At 35.7% G+C, this 19,285-nt stretch overlaps 2 protein-coding genes across 2 annotated transcripts in view; one reads left to right on the top strand and one right to left on the bottom strand.

The window, feature by feature from the left end:
• The first annotated feature begins 708 nt into the window (after positions 1 to 708).
• mtgo (miles to go) overlaps positions 709 to 19,285 on the top strand; it is a 144,638-nt gene continuing 126,061 nt past the window's right edge. The window contains exons 1-2 of the mRNA XM_017082093.4: positions 709 to 1,144; positions 16,169 to 18,273. Coding sequence (XP_016937582.2) covers positions 16,431 to 18,273 — 1,843 coding nt within the window. The 5' untranslated portion in view covers positions 709 to 1,144; positions 16,169 to 16,430. The remainder of the gene's footprint in view (positions 1,145 to 16,168; positions 18,274 to 19,285) is intronic.
• On the bottom strand, positions 5,588 to 6,529 carry LOC108015658 (uncharacterized). The gene is made up of 2 exons (XM_017082157.4): positions 6,215 to 6,529; positions 5,588 to 6,158 (listed from the first exon to the last, which is right to left on the bottom strand). Exons 1-2 carry the CDS (start codon positions 6,396 to 6,398, stop codon positions 5,869 to 5,871), a joined length of 474 nt encoding a protein of 157 aa, XP_016937646.2. The 5' UTR covers positions 6,399 to 6,529; the 3' UTR covers positions 5,588 to 5,868.

Consider the following 19,285-nt stretch of genomic DNA (forward strand, 5'->3'; position numbering starts at 1 on the left):
TTACTTGAAATATTAATTTGCATTTACTCTTATGCACAAAAAAAATAGTTGTTTAAATATAAATGACATTTTTCCTTTCTTGTTATAAATAAAATAAATAATTATAGTTCAAGTAGTAGGGCTTCCTATTTTAATGTGAGTTCAAAACCCTTCGATGATCAAAAATATTTGTTCAATAATTACAAATATTATATTTTTATTTTCTTATAAAACAGGCAAGTTCAGCTTAATGTGGTAAGGAAAATATTTTTTTTTCAATTAAGAGTTCAAGCAGCTTCCTATTTTAAAGTAAGTTCAAGTATTTCTTTAATAATTACAAATATGATATTTTTATTTTCTTATGAAACAGGCCAATTCAGCTTAATGTGGTAATGAAAATATTTTTTTTTCAATTAAGAGTTCAAGCAGTATGGCTTCCTATTTTAAAGTGAGTTTAAAACGCTCGAAGATCCACGATTTTATTTTTTAAATTTATTTTTATTTGATCTTAACATTAACATTGCCCGTGTAATTACCGTTAGCGGTGGGGGCAACGAAGAGCATTGAAGAAGAGCGCTCAAGAGCGTGGGGGGCGCCAAAGCTTTTTGGGGGCGTGAGAGAGAAAAAGCCGAGCGAACCGAATCAGCCGTTTTTGCACTCACTCAATGCGAATTTGTTTCCAAACCGCCAGAGAGAATCTATATAGAGGGGCTCCTCCGACTCGGTTCGAATAGGTTTTTCGCAGCGCGCGCGTTCGCATCGGAAAATCAGAAAAGCTGGCGAGCATTTACAAAACAAATTCGGCAGGTACAATTGTTAGTTTTCCCCCCCCCGCTCCCCCTCATCGCAAATGACTATTGCGTCTGCAAAAATCCGTCGTAATTTACCGTTGATCGTTTACCGTTATTTCGTTACGTTTGTTATTTATTAAAAACAAGAAAAAAAGAATACTTGTTACGCATTTTGGGGAAAAAATTACAACAAATGCAAAGCAGTGAAAATCAAAACAAAAAATAAAATGTTGGCTGCTTTTCGTGTTTTCTCGCGTACGTGTGTGTGTTTTTGTGTGGTTGAGTGCAGCAAAAATAAATAAAAACCGAAAAGCAACAAATAAATAAATAGAAAACAAAAGCAAAATCAAAATCAAAGGCAAATTACTGGCAAAGTAAGTTGATTATTTCGGAGTGTACGCGTACGTGTGTGTGTGTGTGTGTGCTAGCATATGTTGCATTATTTTGCATAACAATTTATCAAATTTTTATATTTTTTTCTAACGCAAAAGGTGAGTTACCCTTTTGGGTTATTTTAACGGTTTTTGGCGTTGGTTTTTCCATTGAGAAATATGAAAAAATGCTTACAATATGTTAGCATGCACACACACACACACACTCGAGCGGCGACTAACTGTTGTCTGTGTATATGTGGGTGAATTGGCAATACCGCGCACGTGTATTGGTGAGGGGGGCTTGTTTTTGTTGCTTTTGCGGCCAAGTGGCAGCAAAACGTTGCAAGCAACAATAACAATGATGGCAAAACAAGTGCAGTCAGCAAAACCAACTCAACCAGTGCCTCTCGCGGTCTCTCCTTCTCACTCTCTCTCTCTTTCGAGTATTCCCCTCCTGCCTCCACTCTCGCTCTTTCCTTTTCGCACCCATTGACGCAACTGCATGGTCAGGGCTTCTTTTACTGTTACAATGTTTATGCGTGGTCCCGTTTGCAAAATAAATTCACGAAGTAATAAGTTCATAGATTTTAGGTAACCAAAAAAAAAATCGAAAACAAATTCAAATGTAACTACACCCATATAATATGTAACACCAAATAATAAAAAATAAAAAAAAAATATTTTTGACAAAAAAAATGTAATAACAATTTTAAGGTGATTTTCCATAAAAGGTGTTAAGAAATTAAAGTTACTACTGCAGTTTTAGTCAAGGTTAAGGAAGTACACTGGTCTTATTGAATTTCATCAAAGTATTTATTTGCAATTTGTATTTTGTAAATATTATGCTCTCCATTTGGTTTTTTTAGTCACATTTTGTAAGTTCTATTCTTAAATTAAGATTTCATGAATTCATCTTAAAATAGGAATACATGAATTCATCTTAAAATAAGAATTCATGAATTCATCTCAAAATAAGAATTCATGAATTCCACTGCATAAACATAGCAATTCACTGTCTATGGTCGTCTTTGGATTTTGGCTTCGCGTTTTTTGCTCTTCGCATTTCGCTGCTCTCTTTGCGCCAAACAAAGCTCAGCCGACACTTGTCGCGCCTTTTGGGTGTCTCACCTCCCACCTCCATCTTCCTGCCCCGCCCCCAATCCCGTCGCCCCCGGCTGAACGACTGCGTCTTTATATCTTTTACAATTTTTGTTTTGATACACTGAGCAAAAACTATGAACAAAATTATGGCCTAGGATGTAACATAATTTTATAATCAAAGATCATAATACAACATATTAGTTTGCAATTTTTTAATAAAAATAGAATACAAGCTACGAGAATAGTACTTAAAATTTGTATAAATCATTTTCGTATAATTTTAAAAGTAATGTTTTTAAAAGATTAACAAAATATAAGCGTAACAGGGTTTTTAAGTTCGCAATCTCTGTTACTGAAAATGTATTAAGTAGCATAATACTATTATAATATTATATTATTAGAAAAATAACATATAAAATTGTAATGGATCAGCCAGGCTTTAAAAGGTTTACTTAAATTTTTGTTTGGATCTAAAAATATTATTATAATAATATCCTATCCATATACTTGTCAAAAAATCCGTTTAGCTTATAAGTACATTTTTTTCAAGTGTAATCTCTCTTGTTTTACCACCTCGAGGGGTTTTTCGCTCGAAGCTTTTCCGAGTTTCGTTCGATTTCCATTTGCTTTTAATTGCATTTATGCATTTATAATCGAGTTTGACTTTGGTAAGCTTTTACTTTGGCATACGCTAGCTCGTCGCCCAGTAAAGGGGGGCTGTTGCCGAGGGGAAATGGGCTCTTACAGATCCACAAGATAAGTCTCAGTTTCGGCCGTTTTGGTAGTGAGAGGTTTGGACAAAGTTTTCTAATTGGCCTTGACGCCGTTTTCAGACTTTCAGTGCTACTAAAAGGCAAAGTGCGAAATTTTCTGCGCTCTAAATGAGATAATTTATTTGCAATTATAATTTGGTTCATTAAAGTTAATTGAATTAAGGGCTGGCGTAACAATCTTAGCAAAAGGAATGACAATGGTGGTGTGGTTAAAGAAAAAAAGGAGTGTAATTAGTATGAAATTTTTTATGTAATTATTTTTAATAAGGTGAAATTAAATTATAACTACTTAAAAACTTTTTTATTGCTATAAAAGCGAAAGAAAAAACACATTTTAAAAACCTTTTTTTAAAGAAAAAAGCATAATTTTTTAAAAATGTAAAATATTTTCCGGACTCTTTTAATACAGGTTCTAAATATATTTAGCTTTTTAAAGTGCAAACATTAAAAGCATAATTTTTTAAAAATGCTCCAATTTTTCTGAGGGATTTTTTTCCAACATTTTTGCAATTTAGCCCAACAGCTGTTGCATCCTAAACAAACAAACTGTGTACGGCCTAGTCCTCTTGAAAGCTCAATCAAAGTCGCAGTGTCCCATATACATCTGTACAAAACCCGCTTCCCAGAGACTCTCCAAACTTCTGCACCCCCACCTCCCTTAAGTTGGCAACTTAACATATGTTTATCTGCTAATCATGGAAATGCGATGCGGTGTTGCAAAATATTTAACTAGAAAACCTCGAGTTAAAAAAAGAGGGAAATAAGCGAAACAGCTTTTCCACCGAAAAACAACATGGGAAGGCCACCTCACCTACCGGTTTTCCAGTTCCTCAGGATGGCGACCATATGCCAAAAAGCTAAACCAAAAATCGCACACACATTTAGGGATACAGCGAAATATGGCCAAAAAATAAGCAGGCTGCTTTGACATTTCGTTGTCTGGCCACGCGCTCATCTCGAACAAAGTCTCCCATAAGGGATATAGCAGCACGAGGGTGGGTCAAAATGTTTGAAATAAAAAAATGTTACCGTTGATAAAAAAAAAACCAACAAGTAGAGCAAAAATAAATAATATTACTTACGCTGAGCTCAGTTTATTTATAAATAATTAAACTAATGGAATTATAATCTTTTTTTATTTATAACATACAAATTAAAAATAGTATTCAAAACGTTGGACAAACTTTTAAAAGGAAATAAAAATATATTGCAAATAAGTATTTCTATATTAGTTATAAACTGCAATAAGGAACGTATTTTTTCAAATTTCATTAAGTTTATAATTTTTTTTTGGAACCATAGTTTAAACTGAGCTTCTTTCGATGCACCCTAATAAAAAACCTTCTATCGAGGCACACATTTTGTACATCCGCACATCGGTACACACAAATAATTCGCTGTGCTATGTATGCCAGTATGCCGAAAAAAAGGGCAAGACATAACTTCACTCGCTTTTGTCGCTGCCCACGCTTTACGGGGCCGAAAAGCCGCCACCCACTAAGCCCACCCAGCCGCCCACTAAAACCACCCGCTAAAACCACCCACTGGCGAGAGCTCACCCACTCAACCATCGTGGGTGCCTTAACATTTACCTTGTTGGCCCGAAGTTGTCTTCCAAACATTTGTTGCACTCTTCGTGTAGAATTCGTTCGTTTCTCACCATGCTGCCGAAATTCACCAGGCTTTTCACGGTCCCGCTCGCTCAATTTCTTCTACTCCCTCTCTCTCTTTGTCAGCCTTTCTACGCCTTTCTCTTTCTCTGTTTACATTGCTCTCTCTCTTTGAGGTAACCGACGCCGGTCCGACGTCATCGCAAAGGTCAAAGAAAAGCAGAGAGAGAAAACTATACCTAAAACCTAAAAACTGTTACACTTGGAATACAATTTAGGAGTTTTCAAAATTAATATTTAAAAAAAAATAGTTTAGTGTGATTTACAAGATAAGTTATACAAATTTTTTATCTAAATTATATTAATATCTAAAAAAAAAAATTAGGTACTCGTATATAGAAATCGAAATAAAATTAAAATGTAAAAAAAAAATTGTACCTATAGGTACTTTACTATACTTTAAAAAAAAAATATCTTAAAAGAGTTAGGTTTTATGTAATACAAAATGGGATAATTTGTTAAGTGTATTAAAGCTCTGTTTTTTAATTTGGAAAGTTCAGGGGGGGGTTTTGTAGCAATGTAGGTTGGCAAAATGCGAGGACTTGTAGGGTGGTGATTGCGTGGGGCGTCCTACCATATGGTCAACTCGATGCACAGAGCAAATTGCCACTTGGCGGAGGGGACGCTTCATTTGGTTTTCAAATTGAATAGGATGCGTCGCGACATCGTAGGGCGTCTCATTGCCACCCAAGTTTCCCGAATATATAGATGCTCCTCACCTCCCTTGCATTTGAGTATTGTCCTACGCTAATTGAGACATTTGTCAACTTGCGTAAATGAGCATTCATTTCTCAAAGGCATCCTCTCATTGGCCAAGGGAATTACGAGACACAAACATTGCAACTGGGTAATTTAATCAATTGGTTCCCAGGGGGAATTATTAAAAATAATTTTGAATATAAATTTTGGGTTTTTGAAGAAACGTTTATTTTCAAACAAACCCATATGGCTTACTTTAAGAAGTATGTAATATTATGATATCTATCTGAAGAAAAGTCTGTTGTTTAATATAATTAATTTTATACTTTTGGGTATTACGGCCAAATCTTTATATAACAGAACGGATAATTTTTTTCACATCCTGAAGCCCAAAGGAGAAGATCCTCTGGACAAAGATATTTATACTATCTGGGGTTACTACGCTGTTTGTCTGGGGAGTTATACTGTTCTGTGATGTTGGCTACTTGAAACGCTTTGGCTTTGTCAGCATAGGTGGTGTTTGCTTTACGATATTGGATGAACTGGCAATGTCCTGCACTCCAGCTTTTTGAGTTACATTAACCACTGGATCTGGGTTCTTGACCGTCTTCTTGCTGGCTTTTTTCTCCATACCCGTAAGTAAGGGACTCTTCTGCACTAACTTCTTTTTGTTTCTGGCTATCTTGGGCTTTTCTAAGATCTCTTCCTTGTCCAGAGCATGCATCTCTTTAATAAGAGCGTCGAAGGTCATTTTCACCAGAAAGTAGCGACCTTTCGAAAGCAAAACCTATAAGATATATGAAAAACATTGTATTACCACATCTCACCGTCGAGTTTCTGCAGGAATCCCAAACGATGGCCCATTTCAAGGGTTTTTTTCACCGGCGCTTTCAGCTCATCCTGCGGCAAATCTGTGTTCTTAGCTATGGTCACCACGATTTCTCGCAGTGTAGCCGGCGAGTTCAGCAACTGAAGAGTGTGCACTATAATGGCTCCATTAAAGTTGGGCATATTTTCGATTTGTTGGTGATACTTCTATTGTGTTAATGTGTGCTATCACTAAATTCGTTTCTAAGAACTGGGAGCTACGTATAAGTGAGAGCTACGGGCAAAACACAAAATGAAACTGGACTGTTAGGTGTTGGATTTTAGTGACAAGGAAAGTCAACGCTTGCTATGTTGGGAAATGAAATAGTAATGTTTACAAGAATATACATTTTTTCAAAGGAAAATCTAACTAAAATATACTTTTCATTTAATAGACTAATAATAAACTAGAGTTTTCTTTATTTTAATATCTTTATCAACGAAAATACATGAACACAACACTTGATTGACTGAAAAAAGAGCCTTTTGTTTCTTAAATATCAGATGTAATGGGAAACCTTGGCCCAGCTTAATTCGTCATCCAGTTGGTAACAAGATTTACGTCGATTGGCCGACGTCAAGCGTTTATCTATCTATCACCCTTTGCGAGGCTGGCCAATATATAAGGGGAGTTAGCCATATCTATCAATAATCCACGACCCACAACAACAGAAGTGGCAAAAGAATTCAGCAAACTTTGTCCAATATTGGCTTCTGATATTTACATCAGGGACGCCTTTGTGCTGACGCTTTTCGCTGTTCCTAATCAGCGTGGTCTAAATATAGAATCCCTGACCGCCCACTCGCAAAACTCTTTGGTAATCGCCCCCAGAAAATATACCATATGGAGGTTTAATTAAACTCGGTCCTGCACAAAAAACAGCAAGCCAAAAAAAAAAAGAGGAAAAAATATAGAAGAAAAACAAAGAAAGATGTTTGTACACAAAATAAACAAGGAGAAAGTTTTCGGTATCAATCATGTTTATAGTGGCAATTAAAGCTTTAACAGCTGTCAAAGTCAACTGACGAGCCAAGATGTCAATGCTGATGCATCATCGTCGTCAACTTTAGATAAACTGATGGAAAAGTCAAACGAAAAAGCTTTTAATAAAGTAAAAATAATATTATTTAATTTGAAGCTCAACGATATGATGGCAGTTGGATGCAAAGGATGCAAAGGACAGTTGGGAAAATGCAACGCCTTTGTTTATCTCTGTTATTGACAGCCGATGGTAATTTAATCAAAAAGTGGCCATATGGCAGTCATTGAAGCGTTCGTTTGGGCGCCCACAAAAAAATTACTGAGAAAAATGTAACAGAAAAATTCAACAATATCCCCAAATACCTTTAAAATAAAAAAATACTATTTTTAAGCCCTAAAAACATATTAATTAATACGTGTGTGTAAGAGTAAAAAAAACTGCCTAAATAATTTTGATTACTATGAAAATATTAATGTTATTATTATATTAAACATATTAAATTTAAGGAAAAACATTAAAAAACAAGTGACAAATGTAAACGGAAAATTAAAAATTGTATCATTTTTTCCGTGCCTATAGATAAAATGTGGAAAGTCGGAAAATATGTAAAAACTCCTACTCTACATTAAACTAAAATAAAAGAAGTTAAAGCCATATAAAAAACTTAAGCAAAATTCAGAAAAATAAAATTATAAAAACCGGTGATGTAAAAATAAATAAATAAATCAATCCTGCCATTTTATAGTTACTTTTTAGGAATCTATCAAAAGCCATTTTACTTAAAGCTCGAGGTCAGCGCTTTAAAGTAGGCTATGATTTTTGCCCTAGGACCTAGTTTTCCCATTTTTGTTTGTGTAAGAGATACAAAATACATGTGTATAATGTATGTGTCTGTGTGCATGCAAAACTGGCTTTTGTAGGTGGGTTAAATTCTATTTGATTTCCGTTTCGGATAGGCACCTAAAAATAGAAGCGTTCAAAAATCAGGGACGACAAACAGCTCTCCGCCCAAAGCGAACATTTATTTTTAAATGTTTGATGTTTTCCTCGGCTAAATGTAGCATTTCGACTTCAACCCAAAACAATCAAAGGCCGGACTACCAGGAAATTCGTTTGTTGATTATTTGGTTTCAACGCTTCTGCACAGTAGAAATAAAAGATGAATTTGCCCAAAATAAAAAAGAAAGACACTCTCGCACGGAAATTCTTGTCTGAAAATGCCATTTAAAATGCAGTACAAATGTTATTTTAACACTTGTCAGTGTGCACAGAAACAAAACATGAATGGGTTTTTTTTATCATGGAGTCGGGAGGCGAAAGCATAAGGCATGTTTAGAATGACACGTTTTCCCCTTATTATTTATGGCAAGTGAGGAAAGTTGAATTGTGAACAATGGCGATGTCAGCATGGCATCTATTTGACAGGAAATTCAGGTATATTTACGACTTTAAAAAGGATGGTTACATTTATGTAAGAAATGTACATTTAAAGGGGTTAAAGTTAGGTAAACTGTATTAGAAACTTTACTGGAATAAGTACAGTTTGTATAAAATACAAGTAATAATATTTCCATTTTTATTTTAGATGAAATTATAAAAAAAAAATCCAAGGGACAGTAAAATTACCATCTTTAATTATACCCTGAAATATATTAAATTAGATGGTATATTCATTTTTATATAAGTATTTACTCTGCAATCATCGAATTGGTTTGAGCTTAATTGGTTAATTAAATATGCTCGATTGAACGTGAATCCTCTTTATCAAACGGGTAAAATATCACTGCATCTTTGACATTTATGCACAGTCAACCTACATGCACACAGTGAGCTCGAAAGGTGTGTGTACATGCGAGAAGTATACGTACATGCGTGATAAACGACAGCTTCTGCAGCCTGACAGTTATACTTGCTGTGTTTTATTCGAAAGGATGACCTGTCCGGCAACCCTTTCCCTCACTTTCCTCCATTGTGCCCATACACCATAGAAAATCAGGGATTATACGAAGGATTAACATTAAATAAGCTTATATGCTTACAAGATCTGAAAGTACTATTCATTTTAAAAAGTTTTCGTACTTAAAACTTTTACAACTTTTAGAAAAACAACGTTTACACAAAGTCAGCCAGGAATTAAATTTAGAAAGTAAATATATATATATATGAATCCATCAAGTTAAAATGGAAAGCCAGCTTCTATAAGTACAATAAAATGTATTCAATAGAAATCGTTGAATAATTTATGAGTTTTCCATTGCAATTTAAATGCAGCCCATGCTATCTCCACGAATCTTTTAAAAAAAAGATAGTGTTATAAAATTGGTTCTCAGTGAACAACATTATAAGATGTAATCACTATTAATTATTTATTGTAAACTATGTAAAATGTTATAAGCAGTTTTAAAGTTCGTTTATAGAATTTACTTGTTATTACATTTAAAGTATATTTTTAGCCAACAATTTCCATTTAAAAATATAATTATATTTAAAAATAGATATTAAATATTTTTTCAAAGTTTAGAAAAGTAAGTGGTTTAAGCTAACAATTTATATTTGAAAATATAACTACACTTAAAAGGAGATAGTTCATAATTTCTTAAAGTTAAGAATATTAGGGTTTATAGGAAAACTGTTCCCTATACCAACTGCAGTTTCTTTTCGTGTTCAGGGCTATCTGGCTGACTGTCTGCTGGCCATGTTTTTCGGTGTATAAAGACCATGCAAGTGACAAATTATATGCACCACGGTGGGGCAGGGCGACTGGGGAGACAGATGAGTTGTGTGGAAGTGTCAGCATCAGTGTCAGTTTGGGTTTTTCCAAGTAAAATGCTTTATGTGCAGCCAGCGAGACATTTTTGGCCTTGGTAAAATATGAGTTGCAGTTTGCAGCTACCGGCAGACCAAAGGCAATAAACTTTGACCTGCTCCACCTAGGCATGCATGCCATATACACCCTTTTGATATCTCGTATATCAACTAATTGCACTTTGTTTATTGACCATGTGTGGTGTGCATGTGTGTGTGTGTGTGCCAGCCTTGTTTTGTGGGCTTTTGTAATTTTGTTTTATGTCTGGGACGTGCCTCCTTGGCCAATTGGAAATTTTATACCCATAGATTGTCAATTTTAATTGACTTTGCTTGCCCATTTGCAAAAACAGACGGGCCAGCTGTTGTTGCGAAATGTGATTTGCATTTTGTTGATTCACAGATTCGCAAGAATTAAAGCCTGGCCCGAACGGAGCTGTCTAAATATCAACAAAAGACACGCTATTTAAGACATTTTGATTGGGACTTAAGCCTCTTTTCTTGCTTAACCAGCATTAGCTGAGGCCCAGCACAGTGATGCCCGAAAGTATGCTACACCGAAATGTTTTTTCACAAAATTTTCTCTCTCTTCTAAGTCAATTAATTGAAGCCATTTCTTCTGCTTTCTTTCGGGGGCTTTCCCCCATTTTCCAGCGGCACATCTTCTCGTCTGACGACGAGCATTTGCGTCATTTTGATGCGGGCAACTTTTACGCACTTGCGTCTTAATTACTCACACCGCATTTGGCCCGCCATGGTTTTTCCCCATTTTCACCCGGCTTTTCCGTTCTGCCTGCCTTTCTTAAATCCTTAAGCTCCTTTCACAGTTTGCCTGTCTGCGAGCCGCTTTCTACAGAGGTTTTCTTCCCTCCTCGGGGGTATTTCGATTACGGTTTTATAATGGCTTTATAGGCATTTAGGCGAGAAATATAATATAATAATGTATTGAAACATTTGCTGAAAGATTATATGTAGATAACTATAATTTAAAATATTTCATAGAAGATTATTAACAGTTCCCGAACGGAATAAATATTAAATATTTACTACAATATAAGGGCTTATAATTTATAAAAAATATATTTAAAAAGTAATATTTTATACTTTAATAAATAAACATCTTTGATTAAGCAATTATTTAAATATGTTATATTTCTCCATTACTAAATATATTATTTTTCGAATTAGATTATTCTAAGAGGGTTTTTTGTAAGTGTATTTTGGTGTTCGTTAAGTTTCCAAGTTAAAACTTTTTATCAGGATTTCGCTTTTGTGTCGCCCACACAGCCAGGAAAATGTGGGCTAAGCAGGGCTCGCTGATTTGGTTGGAGTTCCCTTTTGATATGTGTACTCTAGCCAAAAAAAGATATTTGCCTTTCAGGAAGAACTTTAAATAATGGGTGTGTTGTGAGACACAAAGACTTTTAGTTTTTTGTGTGTATTTATTTTACATTTTATTGTTAAAAAAGCTCTACAAAACATATTAACTCTTTGCTCATCGTTATATGAATATTTCTTGTTGTTATAATACAAAGGCTAACAGGTCCTTGAATCTTAAGAATTATATTAATTCTTCTTTTGTATTACTATATTTATTATTTGAATAAAATTATATAGGACCTCCAGAAACTTACACGTACAGAACATGTATTTTTTATATTTGATAATATGATATTATTTGATCTGATCATAGCTTTAGTTAATTTGCTTTCAACAAAACACATGGCTAACAATACGACTCCTTGGAACTTATGAGAACAACATCATATCCCTCTGATCCCATGAGAGCATTTCCTCTTCGGCTTATAAAGTGCCTCCATTACGGGTTTATCAGTCGAGGGTCTTAGTATACCGTTCGTGGGGCTACATATAAATTTCCCTTTTGTGCGGCTCCTCCATCAGCATCCTTCTCCTTCTCAAGGACCTGCTGCAACATGTTTGCATTTCATTTGTTAGCAAGTTGTCAACATTTTATCTATGTTATTATGTCTTGCCTACTTTTCTGCTCCATTCTTATACTCTAGTTCCCTTTTTGTTAGATTTTTTTATTTTTCTTTTTCCAGCTTAGCTTGAAGGTAAGCCGTTAAAGTTTTCAAGAATGGGAACAACAAACTGGAAAACTGGTTATGGAGGCGGTGGTCTATCATTAGTCAAACGTCATGTCATATGAATGGGGCGTGATGAGCGTGCAGCGAATTTATCATTTGGGACGCATCTAAGATATGCCCGGACCACGCGGCGTATGAGCAATAAAACAAATTAATACAAATATTAATCATACGCCGCGTGGGACCGAAATGCCAAAGATCAAGAGGTGGCAGGCAAGCAGAGTAAGCCAAACATGAAAAGGGTCAGCTAAGCGCAAAATTCAAACATCTCTCATTTCCGAATCCCCATCCAAAAGGCATGTAACTATGAAATGGAAATGGTAGACGTAAATGGTTTTCTAGTTATTACTATTTGGGTTTACTGTTGGTTTTGCAGCAGTACCTCAGGGGTATATTGATTATGGGGTAAAGTTGGTAGGAATAAGATATGGATACTTAAAATATTAAATTCATATTATTATTATATCGCACATAATGAAAATATTTGAGATATAATCCATTGCAACTTATGGTCTAGCATTTTTAACTTTCAAAATAAAACTGAAGTATAGGGTATTTTACAGCCTTATTTTGTTCCCTATTGTCATTTTATTTTTTTGATGTTGTTTTTCCCTCTGGTCATAAAATTCAAGTCTAACTTGTTGCGTTTGTAGCGCTAAAAGCTCGAAATTGGTTTCGGTTTCTCGATAGGTCCTGCGGCCAATCGCTCACTCATGCGTCGTGAGAGTGGGTAGTAAAAAAGTACTCAGAGAGAGGGAAAAGAGAGGGATTCCTAGGAAAGCCGAGAGTACTTTTGGGAAGTTACTCTTTTCAGAGAGGATATGGCCGGCTTGAGTGCTAATCTGAGTGCAAATCTGCAATCCTGAGTTTAAATTGTAGCAGGCATTTTTGTAAATGCGTTGTAAGAAAATAAAAAATTAAACAAATTTTAATTTAGTCTGAAAAGTGTTCAGAGGATTACGAGAACCACAAATATGTGAAGCACTTTGTTTTCTTATCAACATATAAATATTTTTAGCATGAAAGATTGTACAGACCTTTTACCTACTTATATATGTTTAAACTATTAATATTTTTAATTTTTTTTTAAATTTCTATGTAAACATATTTAATTCTGATTCGTTTGAAATATCACAACAAAATATATTTTTTAAAAGGTCAGTGGAGGTGAAATGCGCTGAATTCGAAGCGCTTCTCTGAAAAACTGTTTTCTTTAAATCACATTTGAATATATTTACTATCAGCAACATAGTTCTCAGTAAAAATATCAGCAAAAGTGATCACCCAAAATAAAATGTTAATTTTTCATTGCATAAAAATGTTAACTATAAAGTTCTACCAACATAGCAAAAAGCTAAAATAAATTATATTGCAATAAATAGGTATTAATATTTCTAACTGATGGTGATTATTATTTTTAAATAAAAAGGTTAAATTTTTTAATTTTCACTTTCATTTTTATTGGACTTACAACGTTTCCAAATTGACTTTCAAACCAAACTAATAGTTAAATTTAGGAAAATGATTGTATAGCGTTAGCTTTTAAGGCAAATTTTTATTTTAAACAAGTTATTTTAAGATCGTATAATTTTTGCAGCTGCCCTGAACAGGAATCCATTTAATTATGCATAGTGTTTTGAAATACGTACTTATCGTACCTTCACAACTCCTTGTTGATTTGGCTTGGCGGGACTTAAGGGCAGCAATATCTTTACTTATGCTGTTGCTTTATTTATTTTTTGTTACCATCTTGCGGCGCTAATTAAATTTGTTGGCTTACCCACACACAGAAGTGCCGGCACACAAGGACACGGCCACCGCCACACAGATACTAAAAGTATCTGAGGGCCCCGAGCCACAAAACCCTTTCCACATCATTCCTTTGGCGTTGCCAACTTAATTGCATTTTTCCAAGTTTGTGGAGAGCGTCTCGTTTTGCAATTTTTTTTACCCCCGCAACTTGGCTTTATTGATAATGCCACGCCCACCTAGTAACGCCCAGTCGAATGACTTTGACTTATATTTATGACTGTGGCAAGAGGTGCTTATTAAGTTATTTCCTCAACTTATTTTATGGTCACGCATAGTTTGGTTGAATTGCTTAACTTTAATTATGAATTCCCCCTTTTTTTTTGATTTGTTACCCTTTTTCTGATTGTGTAATTATTGGACAATGCAAATATTTGTTTTATTTGAAAATGTTTCTGCATTTCAATTATGAAATCGCGCGTGTTCGGAAATGGAAATGAGCTCACAAATATTTTGCGGCTATTTTGTAAACAGTTTCCCCTATTTTCCCATCCATCCGTGGCAAATGAAATGCACTGAAATATTATCAAACACATTTTAGATAAGTTTTTCCAATTGTTTTCATTTTGGTTTATGATATTTGTTTTGCGGCTGGCTTTTAAGCGAGCGTAAATTTAGTTCTAGGTAATTACACATATTTTTATTGTTTGCACTCGTGTTTTAAATTTCTGCACTGCAATTTTAGCCACTTTAACCAATTAGCGTAACCTTATTTAATTTGTTTTAATGAGCACTGTTTAATCATATTAAATATTTATAATGGTGCCCATGTATTTGTCATTAAATGGGAAAATTGTATTAGGCTGATTAGAAATTTATGAAGAACAATTATTTTATTTGCATTTTATTGACCTCCTTACAGTTAGCAATAAATAGTATATTAAATTAGATTATTATTAAACAGGTGATAGAAATAAAGGTGCAACTAAAATGTTGGTACCCTTGAAGTCAGGATAAAAATTCTTTAAAACATATTTTACTACATTTTGGGTGATTCTTATATAAAATAAAATTTATTTAATATTTAATAGACATTGTAAAAATTTGGTACCCTAAAAATCAGGTTAATTTAAAGTGTTGATATGTCAAATATAAAAGACTTTGTATTTAATAGACATTGTAAAAAATAGTATTAAATATTAAATTGAGCCATGTTTAGAATCAAATCAAACGACTTAAATGGTATCTAGCTTACATAATATATTAAAAGAAAATAATGCATTTTCCTACAAGCAGAAAATATTTGCATTGAAATCCAATCAGAATTTTCATCATTTTGCCATTGAACCTTTGATGCCCAAGCTTAGTTTGTAGTCTCTCGAAATATTCCGACATATTTAAGTAGTGTAAATTGAATAGAAAATAACTTCCGGTATATTATATGTATTATTCATCGATTCGGCTGGCCGCAAGAACTCGCACAGCATTTTCTGGTGTCTGCCGGCAGGACACATTGCTCATACGCCAGGTTGGCCGCATAAAATATTGAAATTGTTGACCAAAACGCAATTTACACATACCTACATTTTGCATATTAACCAATCTCTGTGTGTGTGTGTGTTTGTGCGTACTGGCATGTGGCAAAAGTTGAATAGATTTTCATTTGCATTTGTGCAGATTTAGCTGATTTTGCCTGCCATGGCATTTGATGTTATTTTTTGCACTTTATTTTGTGTGTTTGGTTTCATTTGATTGTCGCTGTGGCACAATAAATTTAAGGTAAAATGCATTTAAATAGGGGGCTTAAGATTAAATCAAATTATTCACCGGCATTAAATATTTATTAACTGGTATATATTTCACTTTGCATGCCACTCATCTAGATTTATTTATAATTGGTCAACTTAATTTTAGTTTAATCATAGCCAATGAAATTTAGTTTTTAAATTGAACTAAGTAACTTTGCTTTTTGACTTGAATACATTTTACCAATGAAACTGTGCTTTTTTAAATAAGTGAAAGGAACTCGAACTCTTTCCTCAAGTTGAGCAAACATTTTCAGTCATCGCTCTCCTTTTCTACTTGCATTTATGATTTGCTTTTAATTAAAATAAATATTTTATGGCTTTCAATAAACAATCTTCGGGAGCAGAGGGGAAAAAACAACACAAGTCAAACTTTTGCCTGGAACTTGAGAGGGCAAAGTTGATTGAAAGTGAAAAACTCCTCGACTTAAACAATTTTCTTTCTGTTTTCCGTTTCGTTTCAGGCATTGCCAATCCAAAAGGTGTAAATAATTAAAGCCAAAAACTTGGCCCTTATGCTCATTGAAGCTCAGCTTCAGTGACTTTGTTTGATTAGCAGCAGCATGACACTTTCGGCGACAATGTGCCGAGGCAATTCCAATAAGTTGCATCTGTTTTCACAACAGAATCTCAATTTGCAATCTCTGATTAATAACCATGTAATTACTAATATCCAGTAATTACCAATCATCAAAAGTTTCACTTCAATTAAAAATACCTAACAAAATGGCAGCTGCTGTCCTGGAGATTAATGAAAGCAAATTGGAGTTGGTTTGCGATGAGTGCGACTTCTATGGGTCAAACGACACGATATTTATCGATAATAGTACCCAAACCGATAACTACGATGATGATGAAGAATCGGAGCTAAAGCCCCTGAAACCCAGATTGAGTCAAATTATTGAAGAGGATTTGGAAACGGAAGGAGCTGTCAAAGAGGATGAGGAAATGCAGGTGGAGACAAATGGTATACGAATCGATAACAATAATGATAGCGATGGGAAAGCCACGATAAATGGTGGGGAATCAAAAGAAGCTGATGATGATGATGATGATGTCTTTGAGGAAGCTCCAATTGAAGAGGAGCTACCAGCTGAGTCCGATGAGGAAGAGGAGATCGACGATGTGGCCAGACTGACGGGCTTGGCTTTTGGCATGGGCTATGCCCGCATCATAGACTACGACAACTTGCGCATTATCGAACATGTTATCGAAAGCGACGATGAGGACGAGAACGATGGGGCTGCAGCTGGTACAGCAGCAACATCGGCCGAATTGCAGCAGGCCTGCCAGGATTTGGTGACTTTCATCGGTGAAAGCTATCAGGTAATCGAAAGGTCAGGTCACACTCGTGAACCACCGGCCATATTGTCGGTGGTGGACAACAATAATAACAATCGAAGCAGCGAAATATCCACAAATGGTCGTGGCCCTGTCAATGAAAGATCAAAGGCCGGCCGGAAAGTTCAAAACGGACAGCAGGCAAATCAAAAGGCATCTACCAGTGCATCTGCAACTAGCAACAACAGTAGTAACAGCAACCCCAGCAACATCACAGCAGCAACATCTACAAGCAGTGCTTTGATAAAGGCTTACAAATCGAATCTTACCCCATTGGCGCCACCCTTTCAGCCCGCCGCCTTGAAGGCCAAGCAGCAGCAACAATCGTCGCTGCCCAGCGGCAACATGTCGTCGGTTACGACAACAACAACCACGGCTTTGGGCTATACCGCCTACGAGCAAACAACGGTCTATTATCAGCAGCAAATTCAACAGCAGCAGCAGCAGCAACAACAGCAGCAGCAACACCCACAACAGCAACAGTTGTCACCCAAGCAGCAACAGCAACAGCAACATCAGCAACACTGTGCTCACCATGGCGGCCTGCCGCATATTCATGGCGCCCAACTGCTGCCCGTGCAGTTGATCACCTTGCAACCAAATGGAGTGACAGCAGCAGCAGCAGCAACAGCAGCAGTTGCTGCAGCAGCAGCAGCAGCAGGAGCCACTGTGACAGCAGCAACTCCCGCAGCAACATCAGCGGGTGGTGCCGCAGCAACATCTTTGACTGGCGCCGCTTGGCCACTTGTGGAGGCGCCAATTTACATCGACATCAATGGCGAATATCGCAGCTATTGCCCGGCACATGGACCGCCGGCGGTGACAGCCCCAAATGGCGCCATTGCCCATCATCCCCATATCCACACCCATCCCCATCCACATGCACATACCCATTCGCATGGCCATCCCCATACCCATACCCATCCACATCACGCACAGCAGCAACAGCAACAGCAGCAACAGCAGCAACAGCAGCAGCTTCATCATCACCATCAGCAACATGGGCAGCTTCAGCCACATTTAACGCCAACGGCTGTGACAAATGTTAATGGAAACATAGCACAGGCAGCAGTAGCAGCAGCAGCAGCGCCTAGATTGCTACTGCAACTGGACGCAGCCACTGTTCAGCAGCAACAGCAACAGCAACAGCAACAGCAGCAACAGCAACAGCAACAGCAGCAACAGCAACAAATCGTGGCCGCTGGCAAGCGTAGCAAAGTTTATCGAGGTGAGTGGCCGTTTTATGACATTTGTTGTACAGTTTTTATTCCTGTCCATGATGCCTGGGGCTATTTGGGTCCATATAGTTTGACCAAAGAATGGCCCATGCACTGTTAAAAAAAGGGTCCCCCAAATACATAAAAAATCCCTTTTTAATAACATTTAAGCCTTTCTAAGGAAAAGTAGTCTTAATCTTGGAAATAAAAGTGCTAGGCCCAAAAATATATGAAAAAGTGTATAATTAATAAATATTTAAATCATAGTGCAACATGTACCTAAACGAATATGTTAAGGTCTGTTCTAATATTTAGAACAATATACAACTTTACAATCCTATACGTTTTGAAACGTTTTTTACATGAATAGGTTTTATAAATTTTAAGCGCCCTAGAAGTTAATTTATTTTCCATTTTTATAGGATGTAAGCAATTTTTTTTTGTTTTTAAGCTTTAGGTGTTTAAACACATTCTTAAAATTTTGTGAACTATAGAAGCTCATTTACTATTCTTTTTTAATGGAAGTAAAAAATATTTTTATTTTAATTGTAAATGTTTTCTTTTATGATCCTTTTATATAGGATGCAAAAAACAATATATTTTTTATTCTGTAAGCTTAGAATATTTTCTTAAAATTTATTGGATCATATAAGGTAATTATAGAATCTTTTTCATGGGATAAAAAAAATTAAATGTTTTTCTTGTTTTTATAAAACTTCTTAGGTTTGAATATTTTCTTAAAATTTTATGAACAATAGAAGTGAGTTTAAAATAAATTTAAAGGATTTAAACAATTCAATTCATTTGCAAACCCCTTACACTTGAACATTTCTCTCTGTGCACTGACCATATATAGAGTCTGGACGATCTAAAGTGTCTTCCCTGTAATTTTGGCCATTACTTTCCGCTTTGATTCATGGCGGCCACATGTAGGATGAGAGTTACACGGGCAACCCGAGACCCTATTTCCGGACCCCATACCCCCCGCCGGCTCCTTTTGGGCCGTCTGCAACCGACCAGGGA

Source organism: Drosophila suzukii, chromosome 2L, assembly GCF_043229965.1.
Source record: "Drosophila suzukii chromosome 2L, CBGP_Dsuzu_IsoJpt1.0, whole genome shotgun sequence".
Classification (NCBI taxonomy): Eukaryota; Metazoa; Arthropoda; class Insecta; order Diptera; family Drosophilidae; genus Drosophila; species Drosophila suzukii.